The following is a 19,538-nucleotide window of genomic DNA, read 5'->3' as shown; positions in this document are numbered from 1 at the left end:
CTAGACAGCGTTTTTAGATTTCATTATTCTCTTTAACCCGGGCAAAGCCGGGTATTTCTGTTAGTAAATAAATAAAAGAAACACGATCTTCCAAGCTTACCTTATGCGCAGATGACCCTGCTATTTCACGGAGAATCCGCATCACACACACATTATCGCACACACGAGCCTTGCTACTTCACTGGTAGGCTGCGAATTGACAAGTTGGAGATGACTCTCTTAAAGCGCCGAGTGTTAAAACACCTGAAAATTATAGACAGTCGAGGCAATGCACCCCAATATTCCATCCAGGAGGGATGGACATCAATATTTCATCATTTTTGTATTATTGACCTTGAAATTTGTCTCGTTCTAATTAATTATTTAATTAATTCTTGTAATTTGTAACAGTTTCGAAGAACCTAAAATGAGTCATGGATTTTTTTCGTTTCCTTCTTTGACTAAGCCATGAAAAACACCCAATAATTTAGTTCCTAGTTCTTGTTTCTTTCCCATGACTAAGTTGCTGACGGATACATGAACACACAAACGCGCGCACACACACACACACACACACACCAGAATTTACTAGCAAAATACAATCGGAATTTCCTGAAGTAAAAACTTCAACTTAGAATTCAACCAAATTTAAACTTTAAATAACCTTTTACTTCTTTCAGTTTTTAGTGAGCAGCCATGCTAGTGCCTGTTTCAGTTATTTTGCAGAGACCTGATTGGTGTTTTGTTTTTTTTCCAGCATTTTCCTGTCATTCTTTGCTCGTCATACCTGCATCCGCGAGGTTTCTCCAATCGCTTCTCAAAGACTGTTTAAACATTTGGCATACTTTTTTTCATTACCAATTTTCAATAAAATTTTCGCTTTTTTTTTTTAAATTCCTCATCTTTAAAATGTGGCCCGAGTAGACCCGAATGAAATCAGGTTATAACACTAATATATATATATATATTTGATCAGGATTCAAGTGAGATTTTTTTTTTGTTTTTTTTCAAATTGTTTCAGAACAAAACTGTGATTGGATGCAAGGTGATTGTCTAACAGACGAATCCGTAAAAGAAAGGTGTGAAAAGAATTGTTCCAGGACACCCCGTAAGTGGAATACCTTCTGTATATCTGTCTTTGTCTTATTTTCCTGTTATACATCTCATAAATCTTCTTTAATCGTGTATTTGTTGTTTGCAAATTTAAATCTTTTTTCTAATTTTCTCAGCTAATTTAAATACTGCATGTTTCACTATTCATCCGTCACATATCTGCCATGTACTGCTTACTTCATCTCGTTTCAGTTTACCGCTGCTTAACTACGCAACATAAATTAATATACTATTCATTATATGAATATATACATATAGGCGTAGGAATGGCTATGTGGTAAGTAGCTTGCTTACCAACCACATGGCTCCGAGTTCAGTCCCACTGCGTGGCACCTTGGGCAAGTGTCTTCTACTATAGCTTCGGGCCGTCCAAAGCCTTGTGAGTGGATTTCGTAGACGGAAACTGAAAGAAGCCCGTCGTATATATGTTTATATATATATATGTATGTGTGTGTGTGTTTGTGTGTGTGTTTGTGTGTGTGTGTGTTTGTGTGTGTGTGTGTGTGTGTATATGTTTGTGTGTCTGTGTTTGTCCCCCCAACATCGCTTGACAACCGATGCTGAGCGGTTCGGCAAAAGAGACCGATAGAATAGGTACTAGGCTTCCAAAGAATAAGTCCTGGGGTCGATTTGCTCGACTAAAGGTGGTGCTCCAGCATGGCCACAGTCAAATGACTGAAACAAGTAAAAGAGTAAAAGAGTATATATGTACATGAATACATGCATATTATCTTTAAATACAAAGTCGCACCTTACTTCTGACTCGTAAACTTAAACCACTACGTAACATGTTTTACACACGTTAACAAACTTCCCCCACGCTTGTGCTATGACTGACTTCTCATGTGACTCTCAGATATACTCCATAACTTTAGGTTTACTTAACGATTCACTTCCTACCAAGCTGTCCATCCTGCAATTACGCTTCATCAACAAACTTGTTTTTCTGTTCTACCAGTTTTCAATTTCCTCTAATCTAACTCTGTATCTAAGATAACAATAAAATCGCTAATCGTTTTTAAAATAACTTCCCCTAATCTATAGCTACTAATCCAGCATGATTCCCTATATTTCGTATCCTTCATCAGAATCCAACTCAAATCTTCATTTTTAACAAATAGCTAAATTCCTTGTATAAATAAACCCAACTTCGTTATAACAGAATTCAAGCATATCGCAATCACTCGTTACTGAAACTTCCTAGGTTAACGTCCGACAAAAACTTACTAGTTAAATAATCTATCACCTATGTTCCCACAAAGCTTAGATATTGGTGTCTAGTTTTGGAGAAGGACTGAGGCATATATACATACATATATCTGGCATCTGCATATATATCTTTGCCTTGTCTCATCCATTTTTCCTCACTTCTGAGTTTCTGCCCGCTCCTGACAACTTTCGATCCTTGAGCGATCTAGTTTGACCAAAGCCTACCACCAAAATTTAGGTCTCTAAATATTAAATATTGAAATTAATATCCAATTCATTCTTTGAATGATGGGTAATGTAAGATAAATCCCAATTTTACACATTTGCTTCTATAATTTTCAGCTGGATGTTTATTTAGAGTTGACAGATTTGGTACTGGCCTGAAATATCAATGTCATTGCTTCGATATCGGTGACTGTGACTTCGACAACGATGGGTATTGCAACGGGACTAAATGTTTTTTTGGTCATTCTGGACCTACATGCCAAAGACGTAAGTATTTCGTCGGATTTCTCAATACATATATACATATATACATACGCACGCACGTACACACACACACACACACACACACACACACACACACACACACACACACACACACACACACACACACACACATTCAAATAGGAGTTAGAATTATCTCGCGGCACATAAACAATGTCGAACACACATACACAAAGTGTAGTGTCTTGGGCAGGTGTCTTCTACTGTAGCCTCGGGCCGAGAGGAATTGGTACAGGGAAACTGACAGAAGTCTGTCGTATGTATGTATGTATGTATGTATGTATGTATGTATGTATGTATGTATGTATGTATTTGTGTGTCTTTGTGTCTTTGCTTGTCCCTCACTACCGCTTGACAACTGGTGTTACTCTGTTTACGTCTCCCGTAACTTAGCAGTTTGGCAAATAGGGACTGATGGAATAACTGCCGGGCTTTAAAGATAAGTAATAGAATCAATTAATTTGGCAAAAAATTCTTCGAGGCGGTGCCTCAGGAGTCTGATGATATTATTATTATTATTATTATTATTATTATTATTATTATTATTATTATTATTATTAGCCATTGTGTTTTCACCTCTACTAAACCGTGTTGAAAAATACTAATGAATATTAAACAGGCAGGTATGGTTGTACGGTAAAGAAAAATGGTTGCCAACCATATGGCCTTGGGTTCGATCCCAATGTGCCTCTTTTTGGGTCAATGTCCCTATTATAGCCTCGGTCCGACAAAAGCGCTGTGAGTGGATTTGGTAGACGGAAACTGAACGAAACATTTCTTGTATATTTGTGTTTGTCTTTCACCACCGTTTAACAACCGGTTTGCTTTCGTCTGTTGGACTTAGCGGTTCAGCAACCGAATAAGTACCAGGACCAAAATAGGAGGATTTGACTTGATCTGTTCGGCTGAAGCCTTCAGGATGTGCCCCGGCATGACCACAGTCCAATGACTGAAACAAGTAAAAGATTAAAAAAAAACAAAAAAAAAACGCATTATTAAACAACACAACACATATTGTTCGCTGCTCTTCTGATTCTTTCAATCTGCTACATTACGTAATTATAATATGGCAGCGATGAGAGAAAGACATTTTCTGTCTTTGAATTCTTTCAATATTTCTCTATGGTCTCTACATTCTTTTTATAATTTGTGATATCAGAAAGTAAATGCTTCCCATCCCTCTCGCCCTCTCTCTATATATATCTTACCCCTCTCTCTCTCACCCTCTCTCTCTCTCACCCTCTCTCTCTCACCCTCTCTCTCTCTCTCTCTATCAATTCCTCTCTCCCTCTCTCTTCCTCTCTCACTTCCTCTCTCTTCCTCTCTCACTTCCTCTCTCTCCAAGCAGAGATGAAAAAAATCCTTTCTTCTCAATGCAGGTTTATATTACGAGTCTTTTGCGACGGCTGTCAAAAGTTACAAAGAAAGGTATCTGAGGCACCGAAGGGCCACGTGCCAGCCAATCCCTAAAAGGATACTCTTCCCACATGTATTCAGAATCAACTGGGTCAAATTTAATATTTCTCCAGCAGGTCAGTAGATTTTTTATTGTTGTTCTTGTTAATGATGTTCTTGCTTTGTTGTTGTTGTTGTTGTTGTTGTCGATGTTGTTGTTGAGAGAAGAGAAGTTGCTAAAAAATTATTCGATGCTACTGAGAATGCAAACCATTACATTTGCTTCAAGAGAAAGGATGACTGGTGCAGCAAGAACGAATATAAAAGAATGAGAGAAACATCTTGTCCAGAGTCACAACATTTGATTCGACAAAGGACATGATGTTATGTGGGTGGCCCTAGTAGCTCTGATTTCGCAGTTGAAGGGGCTGAAACACCTAAGGAGCTGCTTCCCTGCCTAATGAGACATCGATTCCTGCATTCAGAAATGGAGTAGAGCAACAATCTCAGTACACTAGTGATTAACCTAAGATATAGCTGTTATAAAAGACAATGACCAAACTAAAATTTGATTTAGTTTTCAAATATTGTAATTTCCATCTTGCATACTTACCAGTAAACATCCAGTAAATTAATGGAACGACGTTCAACGGATATAATAATTGCGAAACTTTTGTAGTATAAGTTGCTGGATAACATTACGAAAGTAGTGCAAGGTATTTAAATCACTGCATATAATTAATGTGCATTACTCAACACTACAAGTTAAGATGGAGCCCTTGGTTGAGTACGATGTATGTTACAAATCGAAAGTAAAAGACGGAGAGAGAGAGAGAGAGAGAGAGAGAGAGAGAGAGATGGATCCTCCCTAGCTAAATAGCTTAGTGACTCACTAGCTCGTTAAGTTAAACAAGGTAAATAAGTAAGTGTCGTGAGAGACTATCATACGGGGGAATAGCAGCATAACTGGCACAGACCTGGAATAGGTCTGCTGAAATTTGGATTCGCTCACCATTTTGTTACTGTCCGTCCGAGAGTTCTACAAAATTCGGCCGAACTGCTTGGCAGGAGAACTCGCTCAATTCCTCTGAAGATTGCCGCCTCAGCCAACAGTTAGCCAGTGCTGATTGATCGATTAATATTCACACAAGCGTGAATATCTTTTGTGAACACTTTTCCTTTTATGGGGATACATTAGGCCCTGGTTCTGGATAGGAAACAAATCTGAAATCTACGGTTCAAAACCCAGCAGAGGCTTCACTACGCAACAAAAAGATCTCACAACTGAAAAATTTAATTTTTTTTTTCTTTCTACCTTTTTCTTCTTTTTAATTTTTCTATTTCTTATATATAACAGGTATTACTTAATTTTTCTCTGTTGAGGTTTATCAGCTTTATACAAACGTTTAAATTGATTAACTAAATAATTAACAACATTCTCTAACCCTTCTAGTATTTTCAGTATGTGGTCTGCTATCATATTTCACATACTATTAATTTCAGTTACAATACCAGTTTATATCACTTCTTCGATGGGAAATCAACCTCTCAGTTGTACATTCAACCCTAATTCACCAAACCGTGTCGACGAGAGTTCTTATACGGCCGTTTCATGCACGGGTGATATCAATACTAACTGGTTGCACATAAATGGAAGTAACGCCTGTATTGACAACTTACAAATGTCTGGTAAGTATTATATTGTCACACATACAGTAATTAGAAGTCGGTGAATTTTAAGGAACATTTCAACGAAGGACCGTATATATAGTGTTGTTTTTGATGTTGGTGATGGTGGTGGTGGTGGTTGGTTGTGGTGGTGTTGATGGTTTTTGTAGTAGTGGTAGGGTTTTGTTCTTGTTGCAGGTGGTTGTAGTAGTGGTGGTGCTCTTATTCATGTTGGGTTTACTGTTGGTGGTAGGGCTGCTGTTGCTACTGTAGTTGTTATAAGTGGTAGTGGTGTTGGTGCTAGTAGCGTCCTTGTTTTTAGCGGTGGTGTTGGTGCGGGCAGTGTGATAAGTGGTAGTGTCATTGTTGATATTGGTGTGGAGGTTGGTTGTTGTTGCTGTTGGTGGTGGTGATGGTGGTGGCGGCGGTAGTGGTCCTTTCCACTATAGGCACAACGCCTGAAATTTAGAGGAGGGGGATAGTCGATTACATCAACCTCAGTACATGACTGGCTCTTATTTTATCAACCCCGAAAGGATGAAAGGCAAAGTCGACCTCGGTGGAATTTGAACTCAGAACGAGAAGACGGACGAAATGCCACTAAGCAGCGACAGGAGAAATACTGCTAAGTATTTCGTCCAGCGTGCTAACGACTCTGCCAGTTCACCGCCTTAATAATAATAATAATAATAATAATAATAATCCTTTCTACTATAGGTACAAGGCCTGGATTTTTGTGGGGAGGAAGACAATTGACTACAGTACTTGCCTGATACTTTGATACTTAATTTATCGACCTCTGAAAGGATAAAAGCCAAAATCGACCTCTGCGGAATTTGAACTCAGATGTAGCGGCAGATGAAATATTGATAAGCATTTCATCTGGCATGCTAACGACTCTGCCACTTCATCGCCTTAATGATTATAATAATAATATGCTTATTAATTTATTAACAAAAAATATTTTCAAATAACAAAACATAACACACTAAAACAATATTTTAAGATAACTAAAATGTTTTTATTTATTTTTCAAATTAAAATTCTTCAGGATGTCCACAAGAATTATTCGGTCTGGATTGTACATATAAATGTCGGTGTAAGAACGGAACAACATGTCACCAAATAACGGGCCATTGTACAGAAGGTTGTGAACCCGGAAGAGTAGGATCTTCGTGTCAATATCAAACTTACGGTAAAAAAAGAAAGATGATACTTCGCCAAATCCTTTGCTTTTATTACTTAAGATTATTTGTTTATTACTTTAATGTGCATGCTTTAAATTATTTGCTTCAAACCATATTAAAATAAACCATTGATTTAATATAATATTAATATGATTATTTGAAACATTTATTGACATAATTATTTAATGTAATATTTCAGAAAATATTGCCCTTGGGCGACCAGCTTTCCAGTCGTCTGATTTTGAAGTTAATTTCCTGGATGGTGACAACCTTTGCAGCTCCAAGTATTTGGCCACAGCAAGTTTTGCTGTGGATGGCAAATACAACCAAAACTTCCAGCACAAGTCGTGTAGTCGCACGAAGGAAAAACCCAGCAAAAGTTATTGGTATGTGAAACTGGACAGGAATTATACTATAAACCAGATTAGGATATACACTCACAGTTTCTTCCGTAAGTAGAGAACTTTTTAACCACAGGCAAAACACAGATTGTTTAGTAGTTGTGGATGTGGTGGTGGTGGTGGTAGTAGTAGTAGTAGTAGTAGTAGTAGTAGTAGTAGTAGTAGTAGTAGTAGTATGTGTTGTCACCACAGGCAGTTATGTGGTATACCTTAAGTAGCAGTACCAACCTAAAGTAAAACTGTCAATTTATTCAATCAATACGCGCAAAGTATCCGGGTGGCTTTAGTCAAGTCCGGGTGGAGGTTGTGAATATAATTTACTGCCGCTACCCCCATCACTACTCCGCACGAAATCTGTGGCGCTGTGTCATTATTTGAAATCAGTGTTTTCTGTGTTTGTAAGTCTTTTTTCGTCATAAGACTGCGGCTTTGCTGGAGCACCGCCTTCAATATTTTAACCCATTATATCGGCCCCACACCGATCTACACGCACACACAAGCACGCACGCGCACACACACACACACACACACACACACACACACACACACACACACTCACACGTGCATACAGATAAATACATATATTCATGCATATATTTGTGTATGTCTGTCTTCCAAGTCCTTGGCTGTCCTAGTGGATTCTGGAAGAGATTTCGCTGTCCAGTGATCCATCGCCTGAAATTGTGCAGCCAAGGTACTTGAATCTCTCAAAACACTTCAGCTGGACTTCGTCAGCGGTGATGTTTGCCTGGTGACGAATTTCGTTCGGGGGACTGCTTTGACAACGACTTCCGTTTTCTCAAGGCTGATGTTTCAGTCTAAAGAGCTTTGACGCTTCTGCAAACCGGTCGACAATGGACTACGGTAATTTTCCTTGTGTGCCATCAGAACATAGTAATCTGCAAATAGAGCTTCAATGATGAGCTTTTCCACTGTCTTCATTCGGTGAAGTGAACTGCTTAACTGCTATATCTGCGTTCACGCCATACTTTTACTGTTGTCTTATCAACTGTTGCTCCCACAATACACAACGACATAGTTGCTTTGTGAAAAGAAGATAATTTTTACACACCCCCCCCCTTTTAAACACTACATGTTGATATAAATTCCTATTTGTTGTTTAAAAGAAAGTAAACCACTATTCATTGATAACATACATGGTTGTAAAGTAACATAACTTAATGCTTTATTGTATGTTATTTCATACCTCACCAGGGCTATCTTGGTAGCAATGATTTACCCCCGGGCAAATCAATGCACGGGGTCCATTAGTAATTATTTATTGGCAAGCCACATAGATCCGAAATGGACCCATTGACCTATGACGATCTCTGGGCAATTGCCCAGACTGTCCATACCTTAAAACGACACTCTACCTCACATTTCTGTACTCAATCTGCAGTGGAATTAATTTACGTTTCTGAAATCAAATCATTTTAATCTTTCTAAACACTGACTTCACCTCTTGACAGACCAAAAATATATTTGTTTAAAATGCATAAGCAGCAAGGTTCTACTTTAGTCATTTATTTCCATTAGTTTACAGTTTGAATGTATTTGTCGGGGACAAAAACAATCCATGTTCCCAGTTATGCTACAAAAGCAAGTCAACTGAAAGTATTCTTTATATATCTTGTCAACGTCCGTTGGTTGGTGAAAGTGTTTGTATCCAAACAGCCAAGAAATACGCCTCTTTGTCCTTGTGTGAAGTAGAAGTCATCCGTAAGTAGCTTCGTGTTCGTTTTCTTTCTTCTTTGTTATATTCCCGTCACAATATATCATGCAACAATGTTACTCTTTTGTGTTTCATAAACAAATATCTTTGAATCTTACAGAATGTCTTGCTGCTGCTGCTGCTGCTGCTGCTGCTGCTGCTGCTGTTGTTGTTGTTGTTGTTGTTGTTGTTGTTGCTGCTGCTGCTGTTTAGCCTCAGCTCAGAGACCATACCTATGATGAAGTACATTCTAACCATGACCAATCTGATTTTAGACTTAGACATACGAGTAGTATACCAACATCGTATCATTGCAACGTGTCTTTTCTCTTTCAAGCTATAGAATATGTAATTTGGAGGGCAAATTGCTTTGATTACTATTTCTAGTGGATGGAGCGATCAGAAATATTTCCACTTTGCTGCTGCTGCTGTTGCCAGTGTTGTTGCTGTTGTTGTTGTTGTTGTTGTTGTTTACTACGATGAAGCAAACCTATGACTGTAGGCATTCTGGCTGTGACCACTCCATCATTTTCCAGTGTACAGGCAATTCAGAAACAGATTATTTAATATGTCGTTTTCTAAGAGCGTAGAAGCGTGTTTCTGAGAGATTTCGTCACTGTTTCTAGTAGATAGCGAGATAGCATTGTTATTCTGTGGCGGCGGCGGTGGCGGCGGTAGTGGTGGTGGTGGTGGTACAAATGGAGTTAAAACTGAATACAATGTTCCATAAAAAGCGATTGGTGATATCTCCAATCTGTGCATACGCTTCACGATATATCTTCGATCTATCAAAAGAGTTTTTTTTATACACCATTGACCTGTGAAAGTAGGTTGATGATATCATGGTCTATCAAATCATCTAACAATATTTTCGACCTAGACAAAGGAGGAGGATGATGTCTCCGATCCATTCTCGTAAAAAATCGTCATCCCCTCTGACCCCCACACTCTCTTATCACCAACGGAAATAGTTTACTCTTCACTGAAGTCTTTTAAAACATTAGTTTCCTGTAAGACAATCTGATTATAGCAACAATCATGGTCATTAACTAATCTAAATCAGATCTAAAGTATACGTTTATCGGACAATAAAGTCGTGTCGAGTCCATGATTGTTCGGAAGTAAGTCATTTCGCTTTGGAGCCATTCTTTCGTTTTGTAGGCCTACATATTGAACTTAGGCAGCAGCTGATTATAGCTCTCATGTTACAGCTTACTGAGTGTGTCTGTTGCAAATATCACCATTGCACACGACTGCAACAATAACAACAACATAACCACCATTGTCATAACCACCACGGCCACCCCCTCTATAACTATTACCACCAATAATGCATGACACCACATCACCCCCACTACCACCATCACCATAACACAACACTACCCCTACCACAACCTCGACCACAACCAGCATTATAACCACGACTGACACCACCACCGACACCACCACAGCCACCACCACAACCACATTTACATCACTTCAACCATCAGTACACACACACACACGCGCACGCACACAAGACCACCTCTACCGCCATAACCGCCGCCACCACTACCATAATTAACAACAGGACTTTCCCACGTTAAAGTACTTTTTTGATAAGAGAGTTTCTCAAGTTACGTCAAAATATAGCAAAAGATATTCTCAACTTCTGGCAACTGCTGAGACTCAACAACCATCAAACCTGAGACACACACACACCTAGATGCAGACATATATATATATATATATGTCTGACTGTGTGGTTATGTGAGTGTGTGTGTGTGTGTTTGTATATATGTAATTATATATATATATATATATATATATATATATATATATATATATACACACACATACACAGTAAATATATGCACACACGCACATATTATATATACTTACGTATGTATGTATTCAACGGTCCTCCGCCGCGAAGTTTTGTGCAACCAAAAAAAAAAAGAAAGAAAGAAAGAGAATGAAAAATATAACATCGAGGAAAGCGAGGAAAGATTGACGTTTTCATTTATAGATATGTCTCTTGTTACTATCAAAGACATTAGAAAGAGACTGATAAATAAATATATATATAGAGAGAGAGAGGGGTGGGGGAGAAATTCAGTACCGGTCTGATATTTTTTCGACTCCGGAAACAAGAAATGAAAGTTGACCTCGTCGACACTTGAATTTAGAACGCAGGTAGCCTGGAAGACTACCGCCAAGAATGTTGAATGTTTTGTCTTCGCTTTAACGACTTTCCCAACTTGCTACCTTAACTATTCTAACATTTAAGTTTACTCACCGAGGAACTTTACATTGATGAAAACCGGATCTTTTCCTTTTCATGGGCAGCTTTATTAATTAGTTTTCTTTAACTAAACACTTTGAAACTTCGTATACTGCTAGAATATGTCTTCTATAGAACGTCTTTTACTCTTAGCGTTGTTGAGAAAAGTTTCTTTTTACGAAGTTATTTCGTGTTAAAGTTGTCGTATTTTGCACATCTCTAACCGACCCCTCCCCTCCTTCAAACGAACCCACAACCTACCAGACCTCTTAGTCCACAGCTTCTTCCCTAACCCAACCTCCCAACCCGGCTCGTTCCCAACTCCCCAACACCACCACACCACATCACACACCACCACACCACACACCACCACACCACACACCACCACACCACACACCACCATACCACACACAACCACATCACACCACTCTGCACACATTAGTACTGACCACTTCCCAGCACCCGCACCAGCGCACACACTAGCTCTAACCACTTCCCAGCACCTACACCATCATCCACACTCCTACACATGCACACACGCATACGTCAATGTCACCAGCCCCCTTCCACACGCACATACATACGCACGCGCACCTTCGTTTTGGGATCACCACTACTTTATTAATATTCCCTTCTCCCTAGCTCTCCTGTGTGACCCCTCTGTCCGGCATTCGCCATGATAGATCGCTAGCCATTATACCTTTTTCTATTTCCTCTCCCTGTTTATTTCTGTGTTTCTTTCTTTCGAAAAACGTAGGCTCGAAACGTAAAAGACTTTCTCACTTCCCGAACGTTAAACTAATACGTCTGTTGTTTACACACCCATCTTCGTCTTTTGTTTTGTTTTTGTAAATTCTCATTATATGTGTATATGTATATATATATATATATATATATTTGTAAATTCTCATTAAATATATATATATATATATATATATGACGGGTTTCTTTCAGTTTCCGTTTACCAAATCCACTCACAAGGCTTTGGTAGGCCCTAGATTATAGTACAAAACACTTGCCCAAGATACCAGGCAAAGGAAAAAGAGGAAGAGTAGTGGAGATGAAGTGTTAGGGCGTATCCTTAAGGTACAATAAAGTTAATAAAGAAACAAGGGTAAGAGAATTGAGGATGGTTGGGTGAGTAATGTTCTTCCTATGAGACGCTGCCAGTTTTCAACCAATCCGTCGTCAACAGTTTATCTTTATACATCAATATATCATTTTATTCTACAGAATGCCGTGAAGGTTTTTACGGGTCGTTTTGTCAGCATCAATGTGATCAATCTTCTGGTAATTGTACGCTTGGCACCCATCAGAAGAATGATTCAAACACATTTCAAGGTAATATATTTAGTTAACTTGTCGTTGTTCTTGTTGTTGTCATTGCTGCTGCTGCTGCTACTACTGTTTAGCCCCAGGTCATCTCTCATTATACAACAGTGTTGTGTGATTTGTCAGTGCAAAAACCCTGAACATACCTGATCTATGAACATATTTCATCATCATCATCATCATCGTTTAACGTCCGCTTTCCATGCTAGCATGGGTTGGACGATTTGACTGAGGACTGGTGAAACCGGATGGCAACACCAGGCTCCAGTCTGATTTGGCAGAGTTTCTACAGCTGGATGCCCTTCCTAACGCCAACCACTCAGAGAGTGTAGTGGGTGCTTTTACGTGTCACCCGCACGAAAACGGCCACGCTCGAAATGATGTCTTTTATGTGCCACCCGCACAAGCCAGTCCAGGGGCACTGGCAACGATCTCGCTCGAACATCCTACGGGAGCCAGTCAGGCGGTACTGGCAACGGCCACGCTCAAAATGGTGCATCTCATGTGCCACCCGCACAAGAACCAGTCCAGGGGCACTGGCAACGATCTTACTTGGCTTGCCGGGTCTTCTCACGCACAGCACATTTCCAAAGGTCTCGGTCAGTAGTCATCGCCTCGGTGAGGCCCAATGTACGAAGGTCTTGCCTCACCACCTCAGCCCAGGTCTTCCTGGGCCTACCTCTTCCACGGGTTCCCTCAACTGTTAGGGTGTGGCACTTTTTCACGCAGCTATCCTCCTCCATTCTCACCACATGTCCATACCAGCGCAATCGTCTCTCTTGCACGCCACAACTGATGCTTCTAATGTTCAGCTTTTCTCTCAAGATACTTACACTCTGATGGGTATTCACATTGACATTACTTCACATTGACATATTTGATCTTGAATAATCTGTTCAAGACATAATCTCAGAGAAGGTCATTTATCCTACTACTACTACTACTACTACTACTACTACTACTACTACTACTACTAATAATAATAATAATAATAATAATAATAATAATATATATGTATGTATGTATGTATGTATGTGTGTGTGTGTGGGTACACGTTGCTTTCAAGGTTTAGGGCAAGGCCAGCAGTTTCATGAGAGGGATAGGTCGATTAGATCGACACCAGTACTCAACTGGTACTTTATCAACCCCAAAAGGATTAAAGGCAAAGTCAAGTACGGCGGAATTTCCCTTTATATGGTGTGATTTTTTTGAAAGGCACCAAGCTGGAGGGATAGGAAAAGAAAATGGTACGGGTGAATGTACTAAAGTGAGAAGTAAACCTCAAAAAAGGGAAGAATAATAAGATATAATGGTCAAGCTTCTAAAAATAGACGTATATATTTATTGTACTAGGTAAAGTGATAGTGGGCGGGGGGCTGATGAATCAGAAAGGAGAAAGACATGTATGTAGATATATGCACGCACGTACGTATATACATATAAATGTGTATATGCACTATTATATCGCCTGTATGCTTATGTATCTACACCCATATGCATATATGTATGCATATATGTATGCATATATACACACATATACACCTATATATATATATATATATATATATATATATATATATATATATACACAAACACACACGTATATATATGTATATATATATATAGTTTTAGGGAAAATAACCAATTTTCAAGAACTCATCGATGAAAATCCACTATCACATAGAAAAATTAATAATTAAAACCACAATAAATGAGTATAATATAAAGTAAAGTAAATATCATAAGATAAATATAATATTATATTATATTATATTATATTTATCTTATGATATTTACTTTACTTTATATTATACTCATTTATTGTGCTTTTAATTATTAATTTTTCTATATGTGATAGTGGATTTTCATCGATGAGTTCTTGAAAATTGGTTATTTTCCCTAAAACTATATATTTTATATATACTTTATCTATAAGGCTCAATTTAATTTTAATTTTTTATAAATTGATTTTAATTGAGTTTTTTACCTGTAATTTTGGATTTTGTCCCTAATATTATTATATATGTGTGTGTGTGTGTGTGTGTGTGTGTGTGTGTGTGTGTGTGTCGCACATGCACATACATATATGTTTATATATGTATTATTAAACAATTAAAACATTAAAATTAAAAATTAGAAAGTTAAAAAATTAAGACATTGTAAAGTCAAACAAGGTTGTTTGAGATTACCAAAAGGGTGTTCGGTATATGTATTGTGTGGTGATTTAGGTTGCGTTTAGATTCGTGGCAAAATCTGAAGGTATGAAAAAAGTGGTAGTTGCATGTACCTAGAGCCTCACTATACTTATTTAGTAATATTGAAGAGTTTGTGCTTTAATATGTGGAATGCCTCTTTTAGGCATAACTTACGGGATGAGCGTTGACCCTGGTATGGAAGTCCTGAATCTATTATGGTCTATGCAACTGTGGATCATAGGCTGGAGGAGTGTATTTATTAGTGATTAAATTCCAGTTAGTCAAGTAGCCCTTCTCTGGATGCGATCCAGGATGTTAGTGTACGGAACTTCATGCCCACGGTCTTTGCAGGTTCTCTGAGATCAAAGCTTGATAGAGTTTATATTCTGTTGTTGCTCAACACCTGCAAGAAAAACTTGAACAGTACGGAGAAGATTACTGGGATTCAACCGGACGGAGGAGGTTCTTGGGGAATAGGATTGGACATAGTGGGGTTTGAGGCACCAACAGTGATGAAGGGTGCAAAACAAGTTGGGTTAGGCGTGCCTGAGTGGTGGAAGAAGCCAATCAACAGAAGCCATTATAGTAGTGATAGAAAAGAGAGAGAAGATTAGAGGCTGCGGCTCAGAATGTTTGTGTGTGCGTAGCAGCTGCCCTGTGTGACATGTAGGAGCAGTATTCTATCGTAGCCCTTACTTGAGCCTTGTAGAATATCAGTAGAGGTTGGAGTTGAAACATCTTCTGAACCTAAAGCGAAAGGCAAGTCTTTGAGATGCAGTTCCAGCTATGCTACGGTTGTACTACCTCCATCTGCATGAAAACCAACAGTTATTAAGTGAATAGGTCCGAAACAAACCTGAGTTGTCTCCCTCACTTGCTGTAACCATTTACATTATGATAACAATATTCATTGATCTAATCTTATCTTCTCATCACCACATTAGTATTTCTAATCAAAGTCTTGATGCTCACTTCATTAAATATGTCCAACCCGGCTCAACTGTTGATTGTTGATCTTCACATGGTTGGCACCTCTGAGAGAATTAACATCTGTGATTATTTTTGCTAGATATCCTGCTCTGCTATGAGGCATGATTTTATTACTAGTACTACTACTACTACTACTACTACTACTACTACTACTACTACTACTACTACGCTACCACATTTCTCTATTACAGAACCCACAAATGGCGTGACATCGTCAAGTAATCTTACTATCGGCGTTATCGTTGGTGTTTTTCTTGCTGTTGGTGTTGGTGTTGCTGTGGCAGACATTTGGAGGTTGTGGATGTAGGTGGAAAATATTTGTAACTGTGTACCTGTACCTCACATCACGTAAAATCTCTCTCTCTCTCTCTCTCTCTCTCTCTGTATATATATATATATATATATATATATATATATATATATATATATATATATATATATATATATATATATATATATGCATGTGTGTGTATATCAAAAGAGGGGTGTATTTCCACGCAGGAAAAAATATAGGCAATTTTTTTGTTGAAAATGCACTTAAATTTGAAAACCTTGAAATTGTTTAAAATAAATTAATTTACGTTATTTACATTTGACAGATATTTGCCCTGATCTTGTTTGTTGTTAACACAACGTTTGCCCACGGGCATATGGCATAGTGGTTAAGAGCGCGGGCTACTAACCCTATGATTCCGAATTCGATTCCAAGCAGTAACCTGAATAATAATAATAATAATAATAATAATAATAATAATAATAAAAACATCGAAAAATACTTTAGGAATGAGAACCTAGGTTCGAAATTTCCCCCAAGACACCTGATGAAGGCTGGAGGGTATATCAGCCGAAACGTTGTGTTAACAAACAAGATGAGGACAAATATCCGTCAAATGTAAATAATGTTCATAATTCCTCATCTCTTAAATATAGAACTGTATTAAATTAATTTTCATATATACCAAACTAGTTTCAACAATATTTTTTGTTTATCAATGGTAAAAATTTATAATTATGAATTAGAAAAGCATCTTTAAAAGGTTCAATGTTGACAAGTTTAAATGTTCATAACAGTCATTAATATCAAAACTATGAGGGACAGACTAACGGTGCACAGGCAACAAATCCGGGACCCCACAACTAGGAAAATTCCCGTAAGCAAACACCTTGACCAATGCCCCGTAAACATAAGCCATCTCTATCAATGCAGAGGAAACACACCAACTCAATTCCGTTTAAATAAGGAAAGCATACTCATTAAAAAATATAAACCACAGCTGAATATCCTTTAGAAAGAAAAAAAAGAACACCAAAGAGAGAAAGGAAAAAGACTCAGTTTCTCCACAAAAAAAAAACAACAAACAATTAAAAAAACTTTAGTAACAGTCTTCCACCCGGGTTTCGAAATCGCAACTCCAAATCATCATACAATAACACCATACAAACACACCAGTTGCCGACGTCACCTTTCTCTAGACCAATGAAACTTTACAAACACCAGTTGTTGACATAACCTAACTTTCAAAACCGAACTTCAGTATATACAACAAAATGACCCTTGAAGAGAATCAACCAACCAGAACGACTGATGACTGTTCCCCACAGGGAAGCCAACCAGGCAGAACAACAAACTTGACCACCGGAAAAACAAGACGTCACCAGTACTTTAACGAATCAAAAATCAAATCCGCTCGCGGAAAAAATTATGAATACACCAGATTCTAAAACACACCGTTACAAGCAAAAGTTTATTCCTTACGACGGAAAGAGGATCAGAGAAATTGTAAAGAAAATCCCTTTTTTTACTATCTTCAGTTCTCCCTTGTTTTTTTCCCTCTTAACTCAGTAGGACTGAAACTTTGATGATATTCATTTCTTCTCTATCACTACTAACACTAATGAACTTTGTACATTCAAACAAATTGATGCTGAGTTTTAATATTATTGACTGTAATGAACATTTAAACTTGTCAACATCGTAATTACCTCCGCCAAGAAAGGAGGTTATGATTTTCATCGGCGTTGGAACAACTTCGATTATAGTTCTGTTAGATCGGGGATGACCAAGGCCTAAACAACAATAACAACATCAATAAATAACTCGTTATGCTTTTTGTATTTTCACTTGCTGAAACTGGAAAAAGGGACAGAATCCATGACTTTGCAGGACCACTAAAACCGGGGATCCTGATCTCGTAACTGTTCTGTTTAAATTGTGACAGGTGAACACGAGAAGGAAAGACATAAGCAGGCAGTAGATTCCAGGATGTGGTGCATCGTTCTCCGAAGAAATGACGGGGGGGGGGAGCAGTTAATGCAGGATCAGTGAGTGTGTGTGTGTGTGTGTGTGAGGGGGGGGGGTGACGCTTCTAGAGTGACGAAAGTTGAAATGACGAGTGAGTCATGTGAATCTAAGTGGGGAAAGTACAAGACCAGGCTGTTATTGAATTAACTTAGAAACAAATCTTTATTACGAAATTGAAGTTTAAAAAAATCAATATACATCTCCAAAAACAAACACATTTTCAACTTCTAATGTACTTTGTTTTTTTTTTGTTTTTTTTTTTGCTTTTAATACCAAAAGGGAAAACGAACCTGTGAACGATAAGAACGATCTTGAAATGAATTCGAAATTTCTTCTGCCCTCTTCGGGTGAAAAATGATGGACATTTTTGTTTCTCCATTTTTATAAATTATCAGACATTTTTAGTACACATCTATAACATTTTTGTTGAATATTCAGTGTTATTTATATTGAGTGTGGTAAGACTCTCATTGTCTGTCTAATATATAACAACTGTAATTATCTATCCATTGAAACGTGTCTTCATAAGGACATGATTTCTCAATGCACATTAAAAATTAATACCACATCAAACATATCCATAAGACTTACATCAAATCTATCCAAACTCCACTATAGATAACACACTAATATATTCAGAAACAAGATAAGACAGTAAAACACCACAATATCTTTATCTACTGATTCATTTGTGAATTTAAACAAAAAAGAAAAGAAAAAAAAACATATAACATAAACTGTGATGTAATTTCGAGGGCTAAATCATATAACGGACATGAAAAAAATATAATTTATGCCCAGCAGAACCCCATGAGATTATATTTGTTAAAGAAAAACTCTCATAAACAGATATTCATAAACAGACAGTCTCTTTATAAAACTTTCAAATATTTTGAAATCTGCCAAATACCATATTGTACTTTCTTACACTTCTACCTATTACTAAACTTCTGGCAAAAATCTAATTGGAATAAAGCACAAAATTTCCTTTTCACTATTCTCAATAAAATTCATTCGAATAAATGTAATTATGCTTTATTGTTTTATGTACCTTGCGAAGAATTTTGTACACACATACATCTTATTTGACCCGTTCATACCCTAAAGAGGATTTGTAGATTTAGATTTACACACCCTACTACATTTAATCCACTGAACTACCGAAGGAGCCACAGTTGGAGGGAGAAAGGGATACACCTACATTAAGCTAGTTTTCATTTTCAGCTTAGTGAACTCAAATGCTGTAAAATGAAATGCTTTCTTCAAGGATACGACGGTCCAGA

At 37.8% G+C, this 19,538-nt stretch overlaps 2 protein-coding genes across 4 annotated transcripts in view; one reads left to right on the top strand and one right to left on the bottom strand.

The window, feature by feature from the left end:
* LOC106872685 (uncharacterized) overlaps nt 1–232 on the bottom strand; it is a 68,072-nt gene extending 67,840 nt beyond the window's left edge. Inside the window, exon 1 of the mRNA XM_089361048.1 lies at nt 101–232. The gene's annotated coding sequence lies outside the window, so the exon portion shown is untranslated. The remainder of the gene's footprint in view (nt 1–100) is intronic.
* Nucleotides 1–19,283, top strand: part of LOC106871222 (uncharacterized) — a 32,031-nt gene extending 12,748 nt beyond the window's left edge. The window contains exons 2-11 of one of the 3 annotated variants that reach the window (XM_089361046.1): nt 1,001–1,087; nt 2,644–2,793; nt 4,188–4,340; nt 5,707–5,892; nt 6,923–7,066; nt 7,258–7,509; nt 8,999–9,181; nt 12,670–12,777; nt 16,145–16,256; nt 18,535–19,283. In XM_089361046.1, coding sequence (XP_089217172.1) covers nt 1,001–1,087; nt 2,644–2,793; nt 4,188–4,340; nt 5,707–5,892; nt 6,923–7,066; nt 7,258–7,509; nt 8,999–9,181; nt 12,670–12,777; nt 16,145–16,256; nt 18,535–18,613 — 1,454 coding nt within the window. In that variant the 3' untranslated portion in view covers nt 18,614–19,283. The remainder of the gene's footprint in view (nt 1–1,000; nt 1,088–2,643; nt 2,794–4,187; nt 4,341–5,706; nt 5,893–6,922; nt 7,067–7,257; nt 7,510–8,998; nt 9,182–12,669; nt 12,778–16,144; nt 16,257–18,534) is intronic. The other 2 variants (XM_089361045.1, XM_089361047.1) reach the window with 2 other exon arrangements.
* The last annotated feature ends 255 nt before the right edge of the window (nt 19,284–19,538 follow it).

This window comes from Octopus bimaculoides, chromosome 12, assembly GCF_046866305.1.
Source record: "Octopus bimaculoides isolate indiv1 chromosome 12, ASM4686630v1, whole genome shotgun sequence".
In the NCBI taxonomy this organism is placed as follows: Eukaryota; Metazoa; Mollusca; class Cephalopoda; order Octopoda; family Octopodidae; genus Octopus; species Octopus bimaculoides.
Note: the sequence above shows the minus strand (reverse complement) of the source record. Positions and strands in the feature narration are given on the sequence as shown.